Raw genomic sequence first — 25,454 nt, 5'->3', positions numbered from 1 at the left:
AATTACTTTCCAGCCGCGCCGCAAAAACGCTCCATTTATTTTTGTATGAAAAACTCAAACCCAACTGAAAACAAATTGCGGTTGAATCACTTGCCAAACATATTAATCTATAAATAGGGTTTTTCCCCCGAAGAGTTGTTAAATTTGGATTTTCAGACATTTATAATTATACAAGGAATATTTAAATTTATTATCTCCATTTTTAGTTTGCCGAAATGATTTTTTTCTCTCTGAATTTATATTTTCTTCTCCACGTTTTTTACTTATTATTTCATTTGTGTGGTACACAAATTGTGCTTCGTTTGCATTTGCAACTAAACCAAAGAAATTTACAAAACCTCTTTCTATTTGAATAGAAATTTAGTTTCTATTGTTTGACTTTTCAATCCGCAAAACCTATTCAAGACTATTTCGAAATAAAATCAGCCTTTTTAGAAATTAATTCACTTTTCTTTAAAGTCAAGTGCAACTTCATTTCGTTCGAACTAATTTGCCAACGTTCTTATCACGTATTTATTTCATTTGGCAATCTCAAGAGCAAGATAAAGCGCGCGCGATCGTAAATTTGAGGTTTCGCAGTCTCGAAATTATTTATAGAGTGGCGTGTTTGGAGCGACGAGAGCGGGTGGCGCTGGCGAGGCTAAGACGACGCGCCGCACAGCCTCCGTGTGCTGCATTTGCATAAACGCCGAGCGAGACACAATGGAGAAGAGTTGCTCCCGAGGTATTCCGCGCACCAACTTTCGTCATTTTCATTCCACTCTTCTCAGCAGATTTGCTCTCTCTCGTAAAATTACACCCTCGGGATTTGCCCATTCATTAGCGACAAAAAGAACGCAAATCTGCAAACATTGCCTTCCATCTCAAGCTCCTCAGTACGTTGATTATTATGTTCGTAACATTTTAAAGGGCCTCTCCACTTGCGATTTTTTGTTCTTGAATTAGAAAGAGGACGAATTCCAAGAATGGAAATCACAATTTTTGGTAAAATTCACCCTCCTAAAGGTAGCAAGAGGAGTTCACTTTTTCCCGCCAAAAGCTTTTGAACCTTTTGGATTTTGTAAATCCGATTAAAAAAGATTCTTCTCAATTGTCAAGTTCTTGATTTTGGCGGGAAATGCTAGGCCCTCTGGTTTCAACCCTTAAAAGCGAGATTTTTTTCAATACAATCCACCCTTGAACACGATTTAGGCCAAATGAGTGCCAATTTGACTCTAATTTTGTTAAATATTTGCAGAGGGAATCGTGGGAGTGACGGTGGAGGAGGGCGGAGGGGAGGGTCGGGCGTCGTTCTGCGAGAGGGTGGGCGACGCCCTGAACATCCTGTGGATCGTGGTGGCGTTTTCGCTGCTCGCGTTCGCCCTGACCGTGTTCTTCTGCCACCTGAGCGGCTGCCAGGCCGAGTTCTCCTCCGAAGGGTCCGCCCTGGCATTCGGCCGCACCGCGCACGCGCCGGGCGTGCGCAGACTGGCGGCCGCCGAGTTGCGCCCTGACGAGGACGAGACCCTGAGCGGGTGCCGCCCCCTCACCGACGCCCTCTACCAACTCGTGTGCAACCAGCAGACCCTGTGTCGCGCCGCCCTCGGCCCCCTCGCCGACGACGCGCCCCTCCTCGTCGCCCCCGCCAACTACTCGATCCAGTTCGAATGCAAAGACGGCACCACGCGCGTCCTCCACGCCCTCGTCCAGCACCACGTGCAGTGCCGCTGCGCCCTCCTCGCCGCGCCCAATCAAAATGCTGACGCGTGAATTTATTGTTAAAAACATCAAGTGACGTTTTGTGCCGCAATCTTTGATAATTCCCAACTAATCTGTGTAGATTGATTGACCCACGGACAATGTTAAATGCATCAAAGTAGGAAGTTTATGGCCAGTCGAAGAGCAGATTTTCCCTTTCTATGGTTTAATTTACTTGATAATTTTTGTTAACTCATTTTGGTGAAAGAAAAGTGAGGTATGCTAGACATTTTGTATTTTTTGTTTGTGAACAGTAAATATATATATTCATGAACCGTTTCACTGTTATTTTTACAGAAAATTTCAATATTTGAATTTTCTTTATAATACAAAATTCTGTTAATTAATAAATGGTAAAGACATTTAGTGTTTTTGCAGAGGGGTAAAAAATTTTATATTCCACGAGTCGAAGTTGCCAATTCATAATAATGTTGAAAGCGGGTTTTTTATTAATTTTTGGCAGCGTAAAAAGCTTATAATTTTTTTTTTTAACCATGGAAATTTGCAAGTTTCATCTGTATTATTAATTTACTATTTTTATTATAATTTGATATTTACTTCTTTAAATTCAAAAACTTGAATTGAATGTAAATTGCTGTTTAGTCGCATATTTAGTGTGAATAATATTAAGGGCATTTCTCAAAGTTTCAAGTTTAGCAACATGTTTGTTGGTGCGCAATTGCGAAATTTGGCGTCGGCCGGCGTTGTTTGCACGAAAGTTGGTGCCAACAACGTTCAGCGCGTGCCAAGGCTCTTCTATTTCGGGGCGGCCGCGGTCTTGGACTTGGTTTTAGAAAACAGAACTGACCTAGATCGTTGTAGATGACGCGGAAGGTGTCCGAGTGGAGGTGGCCGAAGAACTGGCCCGCGATGATGTTGGCGTAGCGACGCACGATCTGCAGGTAGCGCCGGTTGAACTTGTCCTGGAAAGGGCCGCCCTCGCTCGACCCGCGCTCGTCCGCCCCCGGAGGCGCGTGCCCGATCACGTACACCTGCAATTTCACATTCATTTCAGTTCCGAAAAAAATTAAAACAAAAATTAGGTTATTAGATCAATAGATAAAAAAAAACAATAAAAATTAAAAAATTGAAATCACACAAGAGAGGGAAACAATTTAATTTAAAACATTCAATGATGATTTTTAATGGTACGAAATCAAAAATTAAAAGGAGAGTTTTAAAGGTAGTTTGTATGTAGTTGCAAAGTGTCTTTATTGATTGTATCAGAAGGCAATTACTGCCCAGGTACATCATACATACATTCTAAAAATTATCAATTTATTTGTTTATATATTATTTAGCTCTTAATTTTTCATTTTTTATTTATTAATAAATTGAAAAAAAAGCGGCCAGCGTCATTGAATAAATAAAGACAATGCGCGAACGTCGGCTGGCTTGTTTACGGCGCAGTAAAACCTTTTTGTATGTCGCATTCAACTGGCAATGCCTGCATTTTTACAGCAGGATCACGTGTGAAAAAGGTGTTGCACGGCAGGGAGGGGACGCAGTAAAAATGATGAAAACAAACTCACATTTACAGTGGCGCGATCATAAAAAGCAGAAGAAATTGATTTGGAATAAAACAAAAAAAACTTACGAATTCGCGGCGGCGGAGGCTCTTGTCGAGGACCATCTCGAGCCACTCGAACTGGCCCGAGGGGTCGTCGTCGGCCCCCGGCGACGAGGACGCGGCCGCCTCGGGGTGCCGCACGGGGGCGCTCGCGCCCCCGCGACGCACGTACAGGTTCGTGTTCAGGATGATCAGCCGCAGCCGGTTGCCCTTGTTCTCGATCGTGTAGTACCCTCCTGAAATCACACCACCGCACACAAATTAGATGAAAATAAGTTGAGTTTCAAATTTTCACCAAGAGTAAATAAAATTTGACACTTTTGTTTAGGCATTCCCTCGAATTCTGTACCATTTACAAAATTTCGTTTTGCATTTCACGCATTTTTTACGCTTCAAAAGATGGAAAAATAATGACTAATTTTTTCCCATCACTCCTTTCCTTTTACACTTGGCTGATGTGGTGAAATTTCTCAACACGGCTGATGTGGGAAAGTCTTCAGGGGCCACACATTGTGAACATCCGCCACTGTTTCCTTGTTGCTAAAATTCAAACAACAACTTTCATTGAATCAGGCAAACTTTCCAGTGTTTTTCGAAAGAGGAAATCTGCAGGAACATTTAAAGCTGAGAATTATCAACTACTTTGCTAGATTTTTATTTGGAAAGGAAGATCAAGAGGTGAAGAAATTCCACGATTCGGAGTTGGATTCGCAGCAACTTAATTAAGTGGAACAGAGTGTGGCGTGAAATCGATCTCGCGCCTTTTTTGCTGGGAAGGAAAATGGTGGAAATTATAATGGTTGAGAGCAGGCGGAAGAGGTCGCGATTTGGATTCATCTCTTGCTGCACGGAGCATTTATCAGACTGAATTACGTTCTTGTTGAAGGAGCCGTCAAAGGGCTGCAGGAATTAAGAGATGCACGACGACCGCGAGAGCAAACACGAGAGTCTAATTTAGACGTGGAGAAAGAAAGAAAGAAGCTCATTTCTCGTCTCGCGCTCGAAATGCTTTTCGATGCGGAGAATTTTAATATCCTGCTCGCTCGCGATGGGCGAATGAGAAAAAGAGGAGCGGAATTTTAATCATGCGCTGGCAGCCAGAAATGATTTATGCCACCGACGCTTTTGCTCGGAATAAATAGTAAATATCGCACAAACACACACGTTTTGTTCTCGCGCGCAGCTTCTTTAATGAATTCCGTGACGATTTTGCAAAGAAGCTAATTTTTCGCGCTTCGAATCGCCAATGAGACACACGAGCGTACTTAATTTCAACGAGAAATAATTACATTTCTATTGTTCCGTCTTACACTGAACTTATTAACTTTCATCTGTTGAATTTGATTAACAAAAATATATGATGATTGGTAAAAAAAAATAAACAGGGAGGTTGTTACATGTATTTTAATCACTTTTGTAACCTTAATTTTTGTGAATAATGAGTCTGACATAAAAATCCTGATGAAGCATAAACATTCAATTTGATTTTGATATTTTGGATTCACGTCAACATAAAAATGATAAATGGAGCAAACAAGCATAATTTGTAACCTTTTCAGTAAAAGAAAAAACTACCAAAAATAAACTATTTTGAGGTGTTTGAACATAAAAACTCAATAAATTTTATATGCCAAGCCTAAAAAAGAGTAGAGTGTAAGATTTTCAAAAAAAAAAAAAAAAAAATTCAAATGGCGATTAAAGTAACAGTTTTGCTCAAATGGGTTCAAATAGCTCGCTTCAGCAAGGTAGCCGAGTGTCGAGATTGATTCGCGCTCCTTATCGTCTCAAGTTGGGCAAAGTTTGCGGGCGGAAAGTTGGCGTGTAACGACAGCGCCAACTTTTATCTCGTGCGCGGCGCATTTATTAACTTGTAATCGAGGCCGCGCGCACTTTAAATAAACTCCCTTCGCTCAAACATCTTTGAACTCTTTTCATACTTTTGGAAAAGGCCCGCGACAACGAGAAATAATTTTCTTAGCGATTTATCAACAAAAGGACCTCCAGAGCCATAAATATCATTTTTCTTTTTATAAATAAAATCTATTTGAAATGGTAAAAAAGTGTCGATCACAATTATAAAGTGACTGCGCAACATTGGAATATGAATCGAGGAATTTGTATTCTCAATAAATATAGGACTCTTTCAAAATGACCACTACAAAATAAAATTTCATACAGGACCATCAGTGATGACCAGAATAAGTCTGAAAATTTCAGGCCTAGGGAATTTTCAAAATGACCACTAAAAAAACCATAATTTTGGAAGCGTGTGGATTAAATTGAATGAATTTTTCTTGAAGCATTTTCAAAAATAGCGTCTCGTATGCCACAAAGAAGGCGTCTTGAGTTTCCTTTAGAGACACAAAATTTTAAATGGGAGATGAAAGAGGCTCTTTGAACACAGACTGATCAGTAAATTCGGTTTTTCCGCTCCCTCCGTTCGGCTGGAGGGGGTTGGTGGGGGTGGGGCGGGGTGGCTCAACCCGTTCAAAGCAATTAACAGGCATGATTATTCCGCGTGCAGCCGAATCGACACAAAGGAGCGTTTCGCGGCCGAGTGCGCGCCAAATTCATTAATATCATTTACATTGGGCGAGTGCATATTTTGAAATTGGTGGCCAGACGGCGGAAAACAATTCGCCTGCGCTCCGCAGTGGCGCAATTTCAAAAAAAAAAAAAAAAAAAAAAAAATGATTTCGATAAAGAAATAGAATTTCTTGAAATTATTTTTAGGCTAAAACCAAAAGTGGATATTTCATTTTCTATTTATTTTGGTATTCAATGGGCTTCAAGTTGCGCCACTGGACTGCTTCGGTGCAATTCATAAATGTTTAGCCGAAATGAAGTTACGCTCGGCTCTGTTTGCGCTGTTTGTGCAAACAAACGAATTGCACAGGCCGTGATATGGCCTCGCGCGAAACTTAACAAGTCGTTTTTTTTTCAACAAAAAGGCATTTCTAGGATTTTCACAGAACGGCCGTAAGGTTGAATTGACATAATAGCTTCTAAGTTCAAAAGAAAATAGAACAAAATCACAATGTACTAAAAAAAAAAGCCAAGCAAATTCATGAAAGTCACTGGCATTACGTTGTCTTCATAGTAAAATGTTCATGAACGAAAGGTGAAGGAAGAAGTGCACTTTTGAACCATTTTTTCCTCAAAACTGGTTTCTTTCACTTCATTTCAAAGAACCACATGGCGTCGTCGATCGATATGCAACCTGCTCGACGCGCTTGTCAAGCAGGTTGCGTTTTTCTTTTTACTTTCGAGAAAATTCAATTTATGCGTCTTTGAACCGTCGCATCTTTTCGAAAAAGAAAGGAGCGGAGGAAAATTTAGTTCCTGGGCTGGAATATATTTGACTTTTGCGGTTTCAACGGAATTCGCATTAATCACGAGAGTTGTGCAAAATTTGGGCCATTAGTGCGTCCGTCACTCGCCCGGCCCCGACAATATTTCGGTCATTTTGATTGATGAGAGAGTTTTCGGGACTTTTATTGGCGCCGTAAAATGCACATGGTAAAAAAATGAGAGCGATAAAAACGCGACGGTCTGCGTGGATTAGCCGCGAGTGCCGCTCCGTGTTTTGCTGCCAAACTTGGCAACTGCAAATATTTGAGCGAACCGCCGCAGGTTAATCGCAACTTGCCCTTTTGACGCTTGTTTGCTCTGGCCCGATTGCAAATTCTCCCAACTCAATTCAGCGGCGGCTTTACAAGAAGAATTTCGGCTGTCCTCATCAATAACAATTTCAGATTTGCATATCACGAATAAGAGTTTTTACTTGATTAATCTCATCATCCAAATTCTAAATTCAAAGAGAAAACCTTTAGGAATTATTATTCTTGATATTTGTAAAACTATAGTTAATGAAATTAGATGAAAACAAGAACGAACTTTTTTCTTTCAAATTGTTCACTTTTAATTTGAAATACAATAAAACTACCGAATTTTTTCCAATTATGATCAAAAAGTCCCATTTTCTCATTAAAACAGAAAATATTTAGTCTTTTCAACGCTATTTTAAAATCAACAGTTCCTCAAAAAAAAAATATAAATTTGTATTCTAATGCAAAGAGACACGGCGCATCTTTTGGCCATCTCAGATTTTTCATCAGGTTGCCTAATTGAGTATTTAAAGAACCCAAATTCAAACTTTCATGATATTTTGATTCAATTACAAGTGTTCAAAAATGAGCTGATTTACTTAGCATTAGATAAATGTAGAAAATTCAAACTTCAATTCAAATTATCTTAAAAATGTTTGCGATGTCTCTCAATTTTTTTATTGTTAAAGAATCCTATTGGTGCAAATTAATATTATTTGTGGAAGATTTTGCTCCCTTCAAGTGATTTCATCATCTTTAAAGTTATTCGTCATCGACTTGCACTTGAAGAATTGAAGCAATTTTGGTGTTTTCAATAGAAATTGTGTTGAAAACGTTTCCCCGGCGTTTTCAGAGTTCAAGACATTCAAGCAAAAATGCGATAAAGTTTGCGGCCGGAGCGAATTCCGAATATTGGAAGCGCAGCTGTTGTTGATGAAGCTTTTCCATTTGGCCGCCGCCGCCGCAGCCGATCAAAAGTCCAAATCAAATTCGAAATGAAATTCGCCGTTCGACGCTGCAAAAACGAGACGGTCGGTTTTTTTATATCTGCGGTGCGGGCGGCGTTCGCAGCTGCCAAGCAAACATTTTCCGCAGCTCATTTCCACGGCTGATCCTCTCAAATTTATCGCCGCCTTTCCCACACCCAAACTTGGCGCCCGTCATTTTTCACGCCTGCCGCTTCATCAATAGCCACTGAAGAGCTCTCCGAACAGGAAAACGAGAAAAAGTTGCTTTCCCGCCTAAACATTTTTGCTCAAATTCAATTCTAAACAAATCGAGAGGCATTTCAAGGAAAATCTATCAGAATTCTTGTGTTACTAAAAATTTAATAATTAATTATCAACAAATTTTAATTAAAGGAGGCGACAAGATTTGAGCTTTTTTACATAGATCGAATTGATATCTCGTCTACTTCAAGAAAATGTTCATATTATAGCTTTTTGTCGCCCGGGGTGCGAATTTTTGGCAACAGAACAATGGCCAGGCGGCAGCCATCTTGGATTTAAAAACCAATGTCGCGATTTCATCGTTCTGGTAGGTAAATTAAATTGATGAGTTTAAAAATATTAGAGCGGCGATTTTTATGGCACATTTTCAAATTAATTAAACTTACTCTTTGCTCATAAGCCAATTCAAGACAAACAAACTTCTCTGCAGACCCAAAGAAGCAGCATAGAAATTTGAATGAATGCTGGGAAAAGTAATTATTAAACGCGTGACGAATGATTGTGTGCGAGGCAAACATTTGCTTGGTTTGAAACAAGATTTTCCGGCTTTTTGTTTGCTCGCGCGTCCAATTGTGTTTGTTTTACTTGGCAGGTAAAAGAAAAGAGGATTCCCTTTTCCCGCGGCGCAAAAACATGTTCTTAATCTGTAATGAAATCTGGACCGACGCGATCGATCGATCCGGCGTTTTATTTGCATTAGTTTGGCCTTTGAACCGCGCTCAAGTGGCCCGGGGCGCTTTTCTCATTCAAATAACTTTGCCGCGTTCAATTGGAAAAAGAGGACCTCGTTATTTTCGGATAGAAAATTTCAGAGGGACGAATTCTAGGAGATCTGCAAGGAACGCAACAAATCTGAGAAGAAAAGTCTCGGTGGAAAAAGCGCAAATTCCACTGGAAATTTTCCTTATTGCGTCTCTCTGTCGCATGACGGAATAAAATCTGAAGATCAAAACGAGCGCAAATTGAATCACGGAGCTTCAAAATTTTTCACTGTTTGCAAAAAAGTTGCTCCAGTCATCAAAGATTCATTCTGACGAGTATCAAAATTGTTTGGTCGTGAAATTTTGAACTCAATTAGAGCCTCACAAGTTCATTAAGAAGTTTAATAGCAAATTGGAGGGAATTTTTTTATTTTTATTATTATTTTTTTTTTGAAATATTTTTTTCTCTCTCAAATTCTATTAAAATATTTCTTGTGATTATATTTTGAATTTCATTTTCCCCTTTACTTTTAATTACATAACAGTGCAAGTTTTGAGAATTATTTCAAGAGAAAAGAAAGAAGGGAATTTTTAGTACCTTTTTGGAAGGAGGTGAGGGCCTCGGAGGGGAGCCAGAAGCGCCACATGTCGGCCACGTTCTTGTACAGCTCGTGCGCCGTCATGGCGTGCGGGTGGCCGTGGTGGTGGTGGTTGTGGTGGCCGATGACGTCACCGTGGCCCAGCGCGGGAAACACGAACTGCGAGCTGAACGTGTGCCGAAGAAGGTCCGTCAAGTTCTGCATCGTCGCCAGCAGCTTTTGCGGCTCCGAAGCCGCGTGCGATCCCGCGTCCCTGCAAATTCAATCACATTCAGGCTCAGTTTTTAAAATTTTTTGTTTCAACAAATTTACAACTCAAATTTTCAGACCAAAAACTTACTCTGGTTATTTATTTTATAATTATAAATTTCTGTCAATTGTTCTTGTTTATTTTACAGAGAAAATCAGGGAATTAATTTAAAATTAATCGGTTGTTATTTGAAGTACAAATCTAGAATTGGAAGTGAAAAGTGATTCTTATGAATCCCTAAACAGATGCTTGAAAATTTGGAAGTTTTTACTTTTATTCTTTGGTTTTCTTTCAAGTGAATTGATTGGAAAATTCAGTTAATGAGTTATTTTGTCTCCTTTTACGGATCGACGACGCTAATTGTTTGTTTGACAAAACGACGACGCTGATAATTAGCTAATGGAAGGTAAAAAAAGAGCCAGAAAGACAAAAACACTCCGAGATAACAAAAAAACAAGAACGTTGAAAAGCTTTTCCTTTCCTTTCTTGGAATCCGGTTTTTCAGAGTTTATTTTAACTTCTCTTCATTTGCTGGCTTTTGAATTGTGCAAATTTATAAATAGGAGAGGGGTTTGAGGGGAGGGAGCGCCGTTGGAAGCGAATTTAATTACTCTACGCGTCTCTTTATTAAAAGCAATATGTTGGCGCGGCGCTTTAATGAATATCGAGGCGCGCAACTTTTCAGCTCAATTAATTTAGCCCCAAGACCGAAACGTGATTTCACAAAAGCGGCCGGTTTGAATTGCAAATCGAGCTGCGCAAAAAGGCGGCGGCGGCGGCATTAATTCAATTTTTTCTCCGCCCCACGAATTTCTTCTGGCGAAGGATTTATTAAATTTCCTCGTTCCGACCACAGTCCATTAAGCCAATTGGGGCAACGTCACGGTTTCTGGCCACCGGAAGTAATTTTCCTTCCTTTCCTGCCGGTTAATTCAATTTTCCGGGAAATAAATTTTTTATTTTGTTATTTTCAGGCCAAATTCCTTTGTTGGCGGCGATAAATTCGTGATTATTTTACGACTTTAATTACGAGTTGAAATTGGATTTGAATTTGTTCAAATGGAAAGGACGCGAGACTTTTTCTTTCTTTTTTATGCCGGCGGCGATAAATCTCTGGCTTTTTGCGCGCGGCGCACCTCTCGAAACACAAGAACCTTCTGGCGCGCGCGTTTCATTAAAATGTCAAGAGATCTTTCATACGAGAGGTCGCGTTTCACCCCCAAAAAAAGGGGACAAGGGTTAATCGTCGGTGTCGCGCAAAAAGGGCTGAATTACAAATGGGCGAGAAAATAAAACCTTCTTTCGCTGCCAAACAACACAATAAAAACTGGAAATGCGATATTCTTTTGAAAAGGAACGCTTTTGTAATCTCAAAATGGACACAATTTCACGTGAGAATTACCTTGAAATATAAAATAATCATTGAAATTTCCTGCAGGTTCAAATTCTTATGACAAAAATAAATTCATCGTTTTTCTTGACAAAAAAATTCTGCTTAAAAATGAATAATTAAGGGCATTTCCACGAGAACTTTCAGGGACTTTGGAGGAATTAGATTCAGAAAACCAAACATTTTGATTTCCACTTAAAGTTAAAGTGATTCTAATTAGGAAAATTGTTTACCAACATTTCAATTTTCCAGTTTTTTTTTTTTTTTTTTTTTTTTTGACATTTTGAAATAAAAATAATAAATAAAACGTGTACAACTCTGGAACTGCGAATAAAAAATTCACGTAGAATCAATTTTTCATGCCAAACAACTTTTCTGTTGGCACCAAAGCTGTAGGTCAAAGGTCAAGGTCACTTTTCAGCGATTTTGTCATTTGTTTAGCGAAATTAGTTGGAACTTTGGGGATGATGGTCCGTTTTGATTTTTCTGCAGGTGTAGGAAAATATGTAGTTCATGTAACTTTACATTAAACATGAAGTTGTGAGAATAGTTTAGGGATTTTTAATTTTATAGATCACGCGTTAAAGAACCAGGATCAATAAAATCCTAAAAATCTTACTGCTTTTAATGAAAGAAAAACTCTTCATTAAAATTTTAACAGGATTCAAAAAATATATTTAAATTAACAATATTGACTCGCGTTTTAATTCCCCTCACCCAAAGTTGGCGGCTTTTTTTACCTTTCTTCTTACTCCAGTGTAATAATTATTTCCCTCTGAATCAGTTTGCTGCGAAACTTTTCACAATCAAATTTAATTAAATAAAGGAAAGCAAATTGCAAGGAAAAGTAACGAAAAGCGTTGGAACGTGTGGAAGCAATAAATGAGTCGGTTTCATATTTTGGTGCGGCCGCAGCACTTTTAATTAACCCCCGGCGCGACATTTATGTGGCAATCGTAAAAGGAGGTGCGCCGGCATTTGTATTTGTCGCGCGCGTAAAAGCGAATGTGCAGCCCCGGATAAAAATGGAGGCTTTAATAAAAGAAACGCTTTTTCTCTCTCTCTGGCTCGCCGCTCGCTCATCCTTAACGCGCGAAATTGGACGCGCTCATCGCCCCACCAATTTCACGAAAGAAAGAAAGAAACGAAAGCCGGACACACAATCTTCCCTGAGTGGTGATTATCATTTGCGGGCCAGCGCCAAATTTAACAAAATATCCAACGCCATTCACAAAAACATTTGGTTTTTGTCACCATTGTTGCATCAATTTCATTGTTGAGCTCGTCAAAAACCACAATTGAAGCAATTTTGATTTTAAATATTAATTTAGTCAAAATATAAATTGCTTTTCAACTAAATAATGAAGATAAAACCCGACTCTGGATTTGTGATTTTCTTTTTTTGTTCAGCTTGGCCTCCTCTGGCTTTTGAAACATTGCAAGGGGGAATTCGAGCTTGATTCAGACTCAACGTTCGGCTAGTTTGGCTTTTCCGGATAAAAACTGGGGGACTTGATTTCCGCTCGGAGACAAAGCTGTCGTCGCCGGGCGGCCGGAGAGAGTGTTTTTGCCAGCGACCCTCATTTTTCCACGGCTAATGCCTTTCGGATCGCCAGATTGTTGCTCGGAGACAGATGCGGGTCCAGTGAAGACAAAAAAGGGGGAAAATCGACTCTGGCGCGCAAAACAAAGCTCCGATTAATAAGGTTGATCTGTAAAACGAAACTGCACATTCGAAGGCCACTTTATACGCACGAGCCTCATTTATTACTTGTCGCTCACTTTCCGAATCTGGCCGCGCACGCAACGAGAATTTCAGCCGAGTGGTCACGCGAGCTCCGCAAATCGATGCCAAGAGAGCCGCAATTTCGCCGGCCGGGCTGAAAGGTTGACGAATGGCGTGTCCTGCTCAACGTCCACCTTGCCACGTGAAAATCAAATTTCAAAACTCCTTCTCCATTGCTCAAAGTCACAAAGCATTTGCATTTGTTTCAAAGCAAAGAAGAAAAAAGGGGGAGTAAATATTTTTGTCACCTTTCATTTCAACAAACACAAAACTTATCCATTTTGGGCAAAACTAGAGTTTTTTTATGATGAAATAAAAACCGGCTTCCTCGGTGATGATGAGCAACTTTTTTATATTGGGTTCAGAATAAAGGCAATTTTGCCCGAAATAGAAAATCATTCCAATTAATGACAAGTTAAAAATTTTTAAATACTCAATTCGTTAATTCTGCTCAGTTAGTTCTGGTTGCGGGTTGCATGAGCTTTTGAAATTAAATTCTAACAATATTTTTAAAGATTACCACACACAAAAATTAATATTAATTAAAATATCTTCATTTTATAATTCTGAATATTTTAATTCGTTTAATTTTAAGAATAATAAATCAAAGCAAAAACACAAGAACTTCTATTAATAGAAACTTAAACTTGGGAAAATCAGAGCCAGTCAGAAGTTGAGAAAAAAGCGAATAATGATGCTCTACAAGGTTTTGAGAGTTGAGTGACAAAAGAAGTGGATTTACCGCCATTAGAGCGATAAAATTAGTTTTCTTTTTCTGATAAGTAATCATATTTTGATTTCAAATTTTTCATTTTCACACGAAATATTTCCATATTTCTGAAAAAAATTTTAAGAAAATTAATAATCAATTAATTTATTTTTCCTATTTATTTGTTGTTAAATCATGTAAAATTCAAGTAATTTTTTTTTATAATTTGGATGATTAATCTCGCTATAAGCAGGAATAGTTTTGTGGTTCACCGCAATACTCATAATTTGCAACTAAAACGCTGATCAATTGACTTCAGCAAAACCGTTTTACCTGGTTTCGTGGTAAAATGTCTCAATTTTGTAATTTCTCACAATTTCTAAATTGCAAATTTTCATCTCTAATTGTTAAACTTTCGGTCTCAGAAACTACTTCAAAAGTAAATAATGTAAACTGAAAAAAGTGTAGGCGTAAATTTTAAAGTATTTTTATTGCAAAGAGGAAAAGTTTGAAAGGCGCCAAATAACTGGGTTGTTTGGTTGGCGCCTTTCCATGGTCGCTCGTTTCCCGGCCGTGTTTTGCTGTCGGCACACATTTCGTTTCGTGTTTCACCGAGCACGGAGCTAAAGAGAGAATGTTTTGTGATTCGAAAACGAGCTCGTGTTCTCATTGTTTGCGGCAAAAAAAGAAGACGCTGACGGTGCATTCATCGGTCGTAAAACGCCGACTCCGCTTGCAAATGCAAAATCTCGCTCTCGGGACTAAAAAATAAAAAGAAGTAAAGAGAGACTTTTTACAAACTAATCAAGCGGCAGCTTTGTTTCGCAGTCTAATTAACTGCGACTGGAAAAGTTTCTATTGATGTAAAACATTCCATTTTAAAAGAAAAACAAAAACACGTTTCGATTGGCAACACCATTAGCTAAGATTTTGCTCAAACAGATCAAATTAAGGTACTTTTTTAAAGAGCTTATTTTTAAACTTTTCCAGCGAATACTGAAATTATCAAGAGTTCCCAATTATTTCCTTCCGCGTAAGCAAGTTTTGCTAAATAATATTAGGGCTTCTTTGTTTAGAGTTTGGAAAAAGGGAAAACACAAGAGTCCTTGATGAGTTTGAAATGTGCGAGTCTAAAGGGGGTAGAGGGTATGCAACCGGCAGCGCAGGGGCGGCGGGCGCGTTGCCTACCCCGATTGGTTTGCGCGTCTCTTTCGAAATCGCTGTCGGAGCGAGACAGACACTTGAAGACTTCATTCGCGCAAATAAACCAGCGACACTTGAGTGACGCCCGCGCTTTGTTTTGAATTTCGTAAATTCGTTCGCCAGATTTCGCCCGCAACGCTGACAGCTTAAAAACAACATTCTCTGCTCGTTTGCAAACGACAACCTTTGTAATCATTTGTTTCCAAATCGTGCTGCAGTTTTTTTTTTACAAAATTCAGCACTTTACACTTAAAGGGTTTGGTAAGCTTTGTTTTTAAGAAGTACAGATGGATCAGATTTTTCACGCTCTTCAAAATGAAACCCTATTTATCACTTTCATGTCACTCCGTCATCAAACAAAAGCCGAAAAAAACATTTCTAAGCGAATTTTTGGGATTTTTTTAGGCAACTCTATATTTCTGTTTTATTTGCATGATATTTTCACATTGACCATCTCGATAGGCCTGTTCAGAGTTTGCTAAATTGACCGTGGTATTTGCCAAAGGTTTAATTCTTAATTAATAAAATTTTCAAATATGACTTTTCTTGAAACTGAACAACAGAATTTCCGTAAGGAAAATAAAAATGCATTTCAAAAAGAGAAGTTTCTCGTGTGGAAACAAATGATGCTAATTACGGAAGAGGTGGGCTTTTGTGGTGCTCGGCGCGGTCGTTGCTCCCTCGCCTGCGACTCGCATGATTCAGTTGAAAAGCTTCTTTTTAATTTTGCAGGAAAAGATACTCGACGCATTTCTCTCTCCATTTTTCAGGAAATAATTCAAATATTTATCCCAATTCTTTAAATCAAATGTTTATTTTGTCGCAATTGGTCAGCATGTAAAATAATTTATTCGGAACACCCTGCAAAGTATATGCAATTGAACTAAAAATATATATAAAAATTGCAATAGCGTTGTTTACAAATTTACAAATCTTGATAGCTTAGGGAAATTCAAAAAATTAACTTCAATTTTTGGGAATTATTTTCCTTTGGAAATTTCCAAAAAATTGACGTTTTTATACATGGAGCGCTTGCTGTGTAATATTTGGTGGTTTTGAAGTGAGCAACATTTCCTCTGAAAGGATATTTGATCGGCGACGCGACACCGGAGGAAAGTTGAGTGACAGTTTGAAAATTGGGTTCGCATAATTGGGCATACGATTATTTTAGTCTTCGGCAATGTTTGGTTGGCAAACATGTTGGTCTCGTTTGGCCCGCGGGGAATCGGCGCCTTTCAATCCTCGGTTAACTTTTAATAAAGGCAAAGTGTGCTGGGACGTCCCTGGGATGCATTTGATAAAAAGCATCCGGCCTCGCCTCTGCTCCCGTAATAAATTCTCGGGTGAAAATATGATGATGTTATTTGAGAGGCCCCGGAGACGCGCCGCCTCGCCTAAAAGCACCTTTTTCACTTATTAGCATCGCATTTTGAACATGGAAGCGCCGCCGCCACATGCAAATTCGATTCGCGCTCATTACAAAAGAGAGCCGCTTTGCATAAGTGGATTTGCATTTTTCGAAACAAAGTGCTCGCGCCGGCCACCGGATTTGATGCCACTTCAAAGCGCTCTTTCCGCTCCACCTGCCACAAAACGTTGCCAAAGAAGAATATGCTGCGGTGGGAAAAAAATGAGAAAACAAAATGCTTCTTAAAAGGGGAACGTGCTCAGCAATTTAGTATTTCTAGAACATTTTGAAGACTTCAAAACCTTCTCAAGCCATCTCAAGGTAATTTTTATAGGAAAATAGCAACAAATTTTAATTAAATCGTAAAAATTGCAACAATCGAAAATTGTTGTGATTTGATTAGATGGATTTCTAATTTCTTTTTTAAATCCTTCAATATTGAATAAAAATGCAATAAGAATGTGAGCTTTACTGTGAAAATGCGAAAGTGTTGGCGCGGCGGACAAAATCGGCAGACGAGTTTTTGCTTTGGGCGCCCACACGCCGTGAAATCCGCAACCAAAGTGGAACTTTTTCCAAAGCATTTGCATTTTTCACGAGCCAAACGTAAATCAAATTTTCCAAAGAGGCAAATCCGTTTGACGTTTCAAAGCTTTTTACACGAAAAGAACAAAATATAATCAACAATGCTGGACACTCATTTTCAATTTGTAATTTGTACAAAGTCGAAAAATTTTCACTGAATTCTGATTTTAATTTAGTAGAGCACCTGGAAAAATATTTTATTCCCAACGGATGCGACTCTGCAATTCTGAGGAAAATAAAAATGCATTTCAAAAAGAGAAGTTTCTCGTGTGGAAACAAATGATGCTAATTATGGAAGAGGTGGGCTTTTGTGGTGCTCGGCGCGGTCGTTGCTCCCTCGCCTGCGACTCGCATGATTCAGTTGAAAAGCTTCTTTTTAATTTTGCAGAAAAAGATCCTCGACGCACATTTCTCTCCATTTTTCCGGAAATAATTCAAACATTTATCCCAATTCTTAGGCTTACAAATCAAACGTTTATTTTGTCAGTTTGTCAGTCCAAAAGTTAGATTAACCAAATTTTTAAAATTTAATTTACCAACGCTTGAGACAAACAAAAGATTTTCGTCTCTCGTTTCTTGCAATTCTGAAAAAATAATAACTTTTATTCAGGTAAAATGCACTTTTAAAAAGTTTCTCGTGCGGAAAAAATGATTCGGGAAACATACTTTTCTGGTGCTGCAGAGTCGTGAGAATGAATTCTTTCTTCAGTTGAAATGCGTCTAGATGAAGAGCTTTTACAATTTCTTGTAATTTTAGTCCCTCGGCTCTCCAAATGCAAACATCTGGTTTTATTTATTATTTATTTTCATTTTACTTTCTCAAAAGACTGAAAATTGGCGAGTAAATTTTGGACTGATGGCGTTTTAATCGCGCACGTGGGACCTTGTTAATTACTCGGCGCGCGTTCAATTAATGCTCGAGCGACCATTAATCTTGGCTCGTCATCTCGCGCGTGTCGCCGCCCAAAAACACGATTAATCTTGCCCGCCGCGCATATATCAATTTTGCTCTCCACTTTGTTCCTCAACTAATTCAATTACAAGCAACACAATATAATCTTGAGTGTGTCGCAAGGAAAAGGTGATTTACGACGAGCCGATTTTCCTAATCAGACTCGTTCGTTTTGTTCAAATGTCAGTCGCGTGACGCCCGCACAGAGGCGCTCACGTTCCACGCAAAAAAGTGGCTCAAGCGTCCGACAATGTTGTGTTTGTGCAGCGGCGCGCGAGCCAACAACGCATATTCGGGACCATCTCAAACGCGGTCCTGACACAAGAATTAATATTTGGCTGGCGAAATTTGAGTGAGTTTGAATCAAAATAATTTTACTGGCCAAATTTTCCTAACAGTAATTGAATATGAAGGTGGAATTTTAAAAACTAGAATAGGTGGTAAAAGATCTCAAAATAAGCGGGTTTTTTTTATTCATAAGCCAATGTATTCCCTCCTCATTAATAAGAAATATTAATTAATCATAAAATTTCAACTATAAATTTAAGAGGACCAACTTAAGTAAGTATCTTTTCTTTACAAAATGTTTCACTTAGTTCTTAACAAGTTAAATTAATTTGTTTCACTTCCTAATAAATATGAATTTCTGAATTATTATTGTTGCCTAAATTAGAAATTGTTTAAATTTGAATAAATTGTAAAAATCTGATAAATAATTCCTGTTGAAAGAATTTTCGGAAAAATGAGAATGAATTTATTTCAAAATGTCTTGAGTTACGATTGCTAGAAATTGAATAATTTGTCTAGCTTTTGAGGCTGTGAAGAGGGACAAATTGTTTCAGTAACAATGAAAGTGGGATTTTGGGCCGCTGTGTTGAGTTGCGCAGGCAAACCGCAAAGCATTATTGCACGTGCAGATGCAACTTTGGCAATGGCAAGGCGCAGTTTGTGTTTCACTTTGCGAGTTGCCGTCGTCGCGTGTGTGATTTCAGGCCAATTACGTTCCGCTCGCTTCTCTTTCAAAGGAGCCTAATTAAGAGCGGATTATTTTAGCGTGGGAGACGCGACGATTGCAGCCGCGCACGTGCTTTTCGTGCAGCTGCGAAAAACGAGCCAAGATTTCAACTTTGCCTCTTCACCCGAGAGAGCTCAAAACTCGACGCTCATTTTTCTCATCAAATGCGAGCTTCAAATCAACCGAGAATTTCAATTCAAGTTTTAGGCGAAACAAGAAGAGACTTTTTAACAAATTAAAGATGAAACTTACGGCAAAATAATTCCCTAAATTTCATTTTGAAAGTCCTTTTTTAAAACTAAAACAATGTTTCTTTTTTTTCAAAACGGCGTTTGGGGAAAGAAATTAAAAAATACAAGGAAGGCAAAAGTGCAGTTTTTTACTTTCACTTGGATTGCTCTCGAATGTGTTCACAATTCACAAGATTTTAACTTCAACCATTTTCTTATAAGAAATTTGACGATGATTTTGCTCTTCTTTCTTGAAAGCGACGTCGATACTTATTTGAGGCGTTTATTGAGTAAAAAATGCTTCAGCAAAGAATTCGTTGGAAAAGTAAATGAAATTTGGGTGGTTTGCGAGCAAAAGAATGAATCTGTGGCAAGCGAGAGGGAAGAAGAGACAAATGTATATATTTTGCGTTGAAAAGGAGAATCCGCATAAAAAGTGGCCGTGGAGGGAAAAAGAGCTGCGCGGCTCGAAATTAGATTTTCTCTTTCTCGTGATTTTTTGCGCGCGTTTTCGGCCGGGATTAACGACGGCAGATGCGCGAGTGAATTTTTTCCATCACTCGGTCGCGCCTTCATTAACTTTTTATTCTCCTCTCATGTGACGGCCGCGGCGAAATCTGCCACTGCTTAATTACATTCATTCCGCCCCCGCTCGTCGTTAACCCCGAAAGACCCACTTTTGGGGCGGCGCCAATTCCATTTCTCGAGACGAAAAAACAAAACAAGAAAATGCTGCCGGCGACAAACGAAATAAGACTTGGCGCGCGTTCACAAAACTTGTTTATTTTACAGCCCCAAAATTTCTATTTCTTTTAATTTGGCCCTTTCTTGGCGCAAAAACCAGACATTTTTCTTGCCTCACTTTCTTTCTTCATTTCTGACACCACGAAAAATGCAAATTTTCCTTTCTTGTTTTTGCTTTTTAAAAATAAACAGGATTTTATTGCAAAATTATTTTTGTTACAGAAATGCTGCGGCAAAAACATTACAACTGTGCAATGTTTTGGCATAGTCTGTAATCATAGAGACCGTTTCAAAAGGATTTAAAAAATGTATAGTTTCACAACATGAGCTCAAAATTTGTGGGTTTTTCAAGACTCCAATTTGTATTTTGGAAATTTAGAAAAAGCTTATATAGGCGTCCCGTGGACATTGAACAAAAATCTGGGTATGTTTGAAGTCGCCTGCTTGCCCCCTGCAACTTTGCTGTTGACTACAAAATCGTAGGTCGAAGTTCAAGGTCACTTCCAGTGACCTCAAAGCACTTTGCTTTGAAATTTAAAATATTCCCCCAATTTTACTTCAATTCTGAGATTGCCATTTTGTATAGAGTAAAATTTTGCAATGTATTTAAAGATAAATTGGATGGCCTTTGTCGTTTTTAAATTAATAAAAAATTAAAAGAGCAAAAATCGTGGTTTCCAGAGCATTTTTGCAGATCAATATGTTTGAACCGACATAATCATTTTCCTATGCATGATGGCTCAAAATTTTAAATGACAAAAAGTGCTCGCCTTGACACGACCTATCTAAAAACGTATCACACGTGGTGATCAGGTCACAAAAGGTATTTGACCCTGGTGACCTTTGACCCTGCCACAATTACTTCATCAAGTAGTGTGACACATGGTTGGAAGGGAACATCAAGTATGTACATCATTTTGGTGCTTTTAAATCTGTTGCAGCTCTAACAGATAAGAAATTGTTGCAGTTTTTGCAATAAAAATTAGAAGAAATTCAAATAAAATGAACTTAATTTAACGCCAAATCTTATAAATTAATCTTAATCAGCTGAGATTTGTGATTTAAAATAATCCACTTTTCAGCCGCTCATGTACAAGAAAAATTTGCATTTCTTTAAAGAAAAAATATGATTTTCATATATTCTGTTTGAAGAAAATTTAAAACATTAATTTTAATTATTGAAAATTGCTAAAAGAAAAAAAATTGGTAAAAGGGAAACAAAGCAGGAGTGGAATTGATTTGGGCCAAAAGAGGATTGGCGGTCGGCGGGCAGCAATTAACGAACCACCGCACCTAATGGAGCGCATCAGCGGTTTGAAGAAACCGCATTCGAACGCACGGATTTCGTTTGGAAACAATTACTAATTAGGGGATGAATGACTCACCCTGTCCAGAGGACGAACTCGATGTTGTCGCCGTGCTTCTTCTTCATGAAGTCGGCGGCGCTCTTGACCAGGGCCCACGGCGAGTCGCAGCTGTAGTCGCCGAACGGGCCTGGCTGCAGCCGACGCACGCCGCCGTTCGTCTGCCGGCCCAGCCAACACACTGCGCAAACACACAAATCATCAAAAACACGTCTGCCATTCAAAATTACCAATTATGTTTGAAAATCATTTCATTTTTTTACCGAAAGCAAAATTTTTTGATTCTCAATTTTGCTTTTTTAAATAAAATTAATTTTTTTTTCTCAATTTTTTTTAGCTTTTGATGTCAATGATTCATAATAGAACCTTTTTTAATCGACCTCTAAAAAAATTTAAAATTTGCTAAAATCAGTTTAAACGGTGTTAAAAAATTTAGCTTTTTATGAAGCAAAATGTGGAGCCCAAGAAGGCTGAAAAACTGATTTTGTCAACCTCTTTGAAAAAGCGATTGATTGTAAACAAAAAATGATACTTTTTAAGAGGTTTTTACGTGGATTTAGTGAAACTGTGCGAGAAATCCACGTAAAACCCTCTTAAAAATTAACCCCTGAAACTGCTTTACACTTTACAACACAAACAAAACACTACTCTACACTAATTTTAACAGAAAAAAACACACGCACACTAACAATTATCTGAGAAAAAATGATACGTTCAACCCCTAAATAATCTTCATCGGCTCTTATTACCGTTGATACAAGTACCAAATTTAGGCCGGAATTTGGGCGTAAATTTAAGAATTGACCGAAAAAGGCAGCGTTACTTAATTAAACCTCTTTTCGACACTTGTTCTTTACTAGAAAAATAGCAAATGGAGAAGAAAATTATGTAACGCGATGACCTGTTGACCTTGGTGCGGCGGCGCTGCGGGGGTGAGGCGAGGGGCGATAACTCAAGACGAGAAAAGCGGCACTAAATCACGTGCTTGTGTAATTTACTCTCCATATTATATTTGCAACGTCGGCCGATTTGTTTTCCTTCAGCAAAGTTGGTTGCGGGGATCAAAATTTGCGAGAGACCGACGGAATTAATTGTGCAGGCCAAGGTGCAAAACGCCCGCGCCAGATGTTGCGAAACAACTTTGCGCCCCCATTTTTATCTCGACGCGAGCGCGCGCGCGGTGCTTGTAAATTATTCGAGATGCAAAAAATAAAAAAAGTAAAAAGTTTTTCCTCGTTCTCTGGCGGAAAAGCTGCAGATGCACAAAAGTACTCACTCTTGCTCGTGTCCCCGAGGGTGGTGTAGTTGACGTCGTAGTGCATGTCCGTGATGTGCCAAAAGTAGCCTGCGAACAACGCAACAGACACAATAAATTTCATTTCCTGCTAACATGTGACTTGCAAAGCAAAAGCCGATGGAACATTCTTTTCATGCCAGAGAAAATAATAAAATTGAAAAATATTTTAAATGTGCCCTTTTGATTTTTTACATGTTTTATTTTCATTTTCGTCAAATATGGACGAAATTTTATTGAGAATTTCGGAGATTGAAAACATTCCAACTCTTTTTTAAAGAGAATGAAACCAACTCTGGATAGCAAAAACTAATATTTTAGGCTACAAGGAAAATTAAAAAAAAATTAACTTCACCGCATTCATTTTTGAGAAAAGTTGAATTAAGTGCTGAAAAATGTGCTGCTTTTTTTACATTTTTCTGGTATCTGAGCTGTTGGAATTAATTGATCTCTGCAAACAATTGTCATGATAGTTCGTATTTTGGCTCTTCCAAGGAATGAAAAAATCTTCATTTTTTCAAAATTCCAAAATGACCGCCGGAGGTCAATACGGATTTTTCTAAAACAGCTGTCAAATGAAATTGTATTAAGATTTTTTAATTTTTAATTTTTTTGGTCACAGGTTTGAGCTCATGAACCAAGGCAACTTTTGTTTCTAGGTCATTGACCATGGAGAAAGGTCAAAAAGTACAGTTTAACATCCTTAAAAATATTGACTTGAAAAATAATATCCAAAAGATTGACCATTTCGTCTAAATCAGAGTTCTAAATTTTTATAAATCGTCATATTGGAAATATTTCTAAGATTTGGGTCCGTTTGAATGGACTAATTATTAACAGAGAAGCAAATTGAATGAACGCGGCTTTGCATTTCGCGGCCGAAGTGAAACGCAGAGGATTAGTTCGCATTGTCGAGAATTGCAATGAAATTTTCAGTCGATCGAACGACTCGGTGCCGCACGCCGAATGCATTTAATTGCTTAAATTAATCCGAATGCGCCGCCAAGCGAGACGACAACAACAACAACAACCGGTGGTGCAATAATAACGAGACGATCGATCGCGCAGGGGTGGTCGGGGCCGGGTTGAAATTGAAACCGAGCTGATTGCTGAATAAAGAGCCCCTCGAGGGTTGGGCTTTTGAAGGCGCTTAATTACCGCCGGAGCCGAGATTAATAGGGTGGACCTAAGTCGATTTACAGCGCCGCCCGCCCGCGCACCTGTAGCAACAACAACTTTTGGTTGCGCCCGAAAGAACGCGACCGGCCGGCCAGCGACACACACGTACGAGCCAAACTTTCCTGCCCCTGATTTACCGCCAAACTTGCGCCACTAAATTAATTTGCAAGACTTGCCGAGCCAGCCCGATTCCAAGCTTTAGAAACGAAACACAAAACGAAATCGAATGAAATTTGCTGCAAATTTTTCCAAACCAAAAGGATAATTTCACACGAAATACTTCAACAAAAATTGAGTTTTTTTTTGTCCGTTGAAAATATGAATTTAAAAACAACTTTTTTAGACTTATTTTTCAGTGCCTGACAACTTTTCAACAGTGACCGAACGTGTACGAACACGTTCATGGTCACTTTGAGCTAAATTTTGACTTTGTCAATTCTTCAGCATTGAACATTTTGGAAATTTTCTCGGCTCTTTCTAGGCTTCCCGTGGTCGTAGAAAAAAATTCCGGGTATGGCTGGATTCCTCACAGCAAGCTCTAAAACTTTGCTTCTGGGTAAAAAATTGTGGGTCACAGGTCAAGGTCACTTTTGGTGGCCTCGTGCCCTTTGACCTCAAAATCGACAATTTGCCGCCACTTTTTAAAAAAATCTGAGATGGCCATTTTGTAGAACATAATATTTGATATAGAAAAAAAATGATATTTATCACCCGTTTTAAATTTGAAAAATGAGAAACGCAAAAAAAAAGTGGTTTTCAGAGCTGTGGAGGATGACAAATAATTTTGAGCCTCTGCAACTTTTTTCCTGCTATATTTACGACAACATGTGTAATAACAAAAAGCGATTGCCTTGACTTGTTCTTTCAGACCACGTCTCGCACATAGTGACCTGGTAACAAAAGGTCATTGATCCTGGTGACCTTTGACCTTGCCACAATATATTTTGCAAGTGTGGCTCAACGTTGGAAAGAGCACATTGAGTGGAACATTTTGGTACCAGAAATTTTGCCGTTGCTTTTTTAAAAGCAGAGTTATTGCAATATTTTCTTAGTGAAAATTTAAAAATCAAGAAAAACTAGTATTAGATCTGCAAATTAAAAAATTAAAAGTTATTAGCAATGCAAGACATCTAGCATTCCATCACTTCTATCCAGTAAAAATGAAATCTTTTAGCTAATTAGAAGGCTTTTCATCAAAATTTTAAACCATGGGGCGCTTGACGAGTGTACGTTTGACTAAATTTTAAGGTTTGTTTAAAAAACTCGATTTTTGAGTTTACCGGAAAAATTGCAAATATTTGAAAACATTTTCGACAATTCTTGAAAGTAATGAACATTTTCATTATTTTGTAGTTTTCATCTCGTCATAACTGAATGTGCGAGAAGTTGCGGCGCATTTCGCTGTTCATTAAAGTGCGGCGGCGAGGCCAGGATTTGATGCTTGGAGTTTGCACGGAAGGCAATAAAAGAGGGTCGACCGACCGACCGACCGACCGACCGACCGGTGCTATTTATCCGCGGCGGCGAGACGCGCGTTATTTACAATGCCGAGTGCAATAAAAACCGAGCCCCGCACTCTCTTAAACGTGTTTGGCTTTCTTTATAAAACGCCGGCCCTGCTCGCTGTGTCAATAAGCCTGGCAAAAAAAATGTCGCACGCGTTTATCCTCTGCAAACAGAGAACTTATAAAAATGTATGCGACACGTGGGAGAAATATTGAAATTGCTTAAACGGGCGGAATAAATTGCAGGGGCTTTGCTTGATGTGTGCATAAGGACGCTTGTTAGGGGGATTAGTGTCCGCCCCCGCCCCGCCTCCTCCTCCTCGCTAATGCTTCTTTCGCTCTCGGGAAATTATTCGCCATTACGGAATTAAGTGCGCTGCATGCACGGCTGCGCTG

The 25,454-nt window shown here is 38.8% G+C and overlaps 2 protein-coding genes across 6 annotated transcripts in view; one reads left to right on the top strand and one right to left on the bottom strand.

Annotated features, from left to right (window-relative positions):
• The window catches only part of LOC132195668 (acid sphingomyelinase-like phosphodiesterase 3a), a 118,438-nt gene that overhangs the window by 6,215 nt on the left and 86,769 nt on the right, over window positions 1-25,454 (bottom strand). For all 5 annotated transcript variants that reach the window (XM_059617822.1, XM_059617823.1, XM_059617824.1 and 2 more), the window contains 5 exons: window positions 22,357-22,425; window positions 21,102-21,261; window positions 9,444-9,697; window positions 3,335-3,543; window positions 2,546-2,729 (listed from right to left, as the gene is read on the bottom strand). In XM_059617822.1, the coding sequence (XP_059473805.1) occupies window positions 2,546-2,729; window positions 3,335-3,543; window positions 9,444-9,697; window positions 21,102-21,261; window positions 22,357-22,425 (876 nt within the window). The remainder of the gene's footprint in view (window positions 1-2,545; window positions 2,730-3,334; window positions 3,544-9,443; window positions 9,698-21,101; window positions 21,262-22,356; window positions 22,426-25,454) is intronic.
• LOC132195670 (uncharacterized) lies at window positions 579-2,016 on the top strand. The gene is made up of 2 exons (XM_059617828.1): window positions 579-724; window positions 1,238-2,016. Exons 1-2 carry the CDS (start codon window positions 703-705, stop codon window positions 1,747-1,749), a joined length of 534 nt encoding a protein of 177 aa, XP_059473811.1. The 5' UTR covers window positions 579-702; the 3' UTR covers window positions 1,750-2,016.

This window comes from Neocloeon triangulifer, unplaced genomic scaffold (assembly GCF_031216515.1).
Source record: "Neocloeon triangulifer isolate White Clay Creek 2 clone unplaced genomic scaffold, ASM3121651v1 ptg000010l, whole genome shotgun sequence".
Lineage (NCBI taxonomy): Eukaryota > Metazoa > Arthropoda > Insecta > Ephemeroptera > Baetidae > Neocloeon > Neocloeon triangulifer.
The sequence above is the reverse complement of the archived record's forward strand: the minus strand, read 5'-3'. Positions and strand labels throughout refer to the sequence as shown.

Excerpts from the sequence above, each read along its gene's own strand:
- LOC132195670 (XM_059617828.1), top strand. The coding sequence starts at position 703 with ATGGAGAAGAGTTGCTCCCGAG. Across the intron at positions 725-1,237 it reads GGAGAAGAGTTGCTCCCGAG|AGGGAATCGTGGGAGTGACG; the intron begins GTATTCCGCGCA and ends AAATATTTGCAG.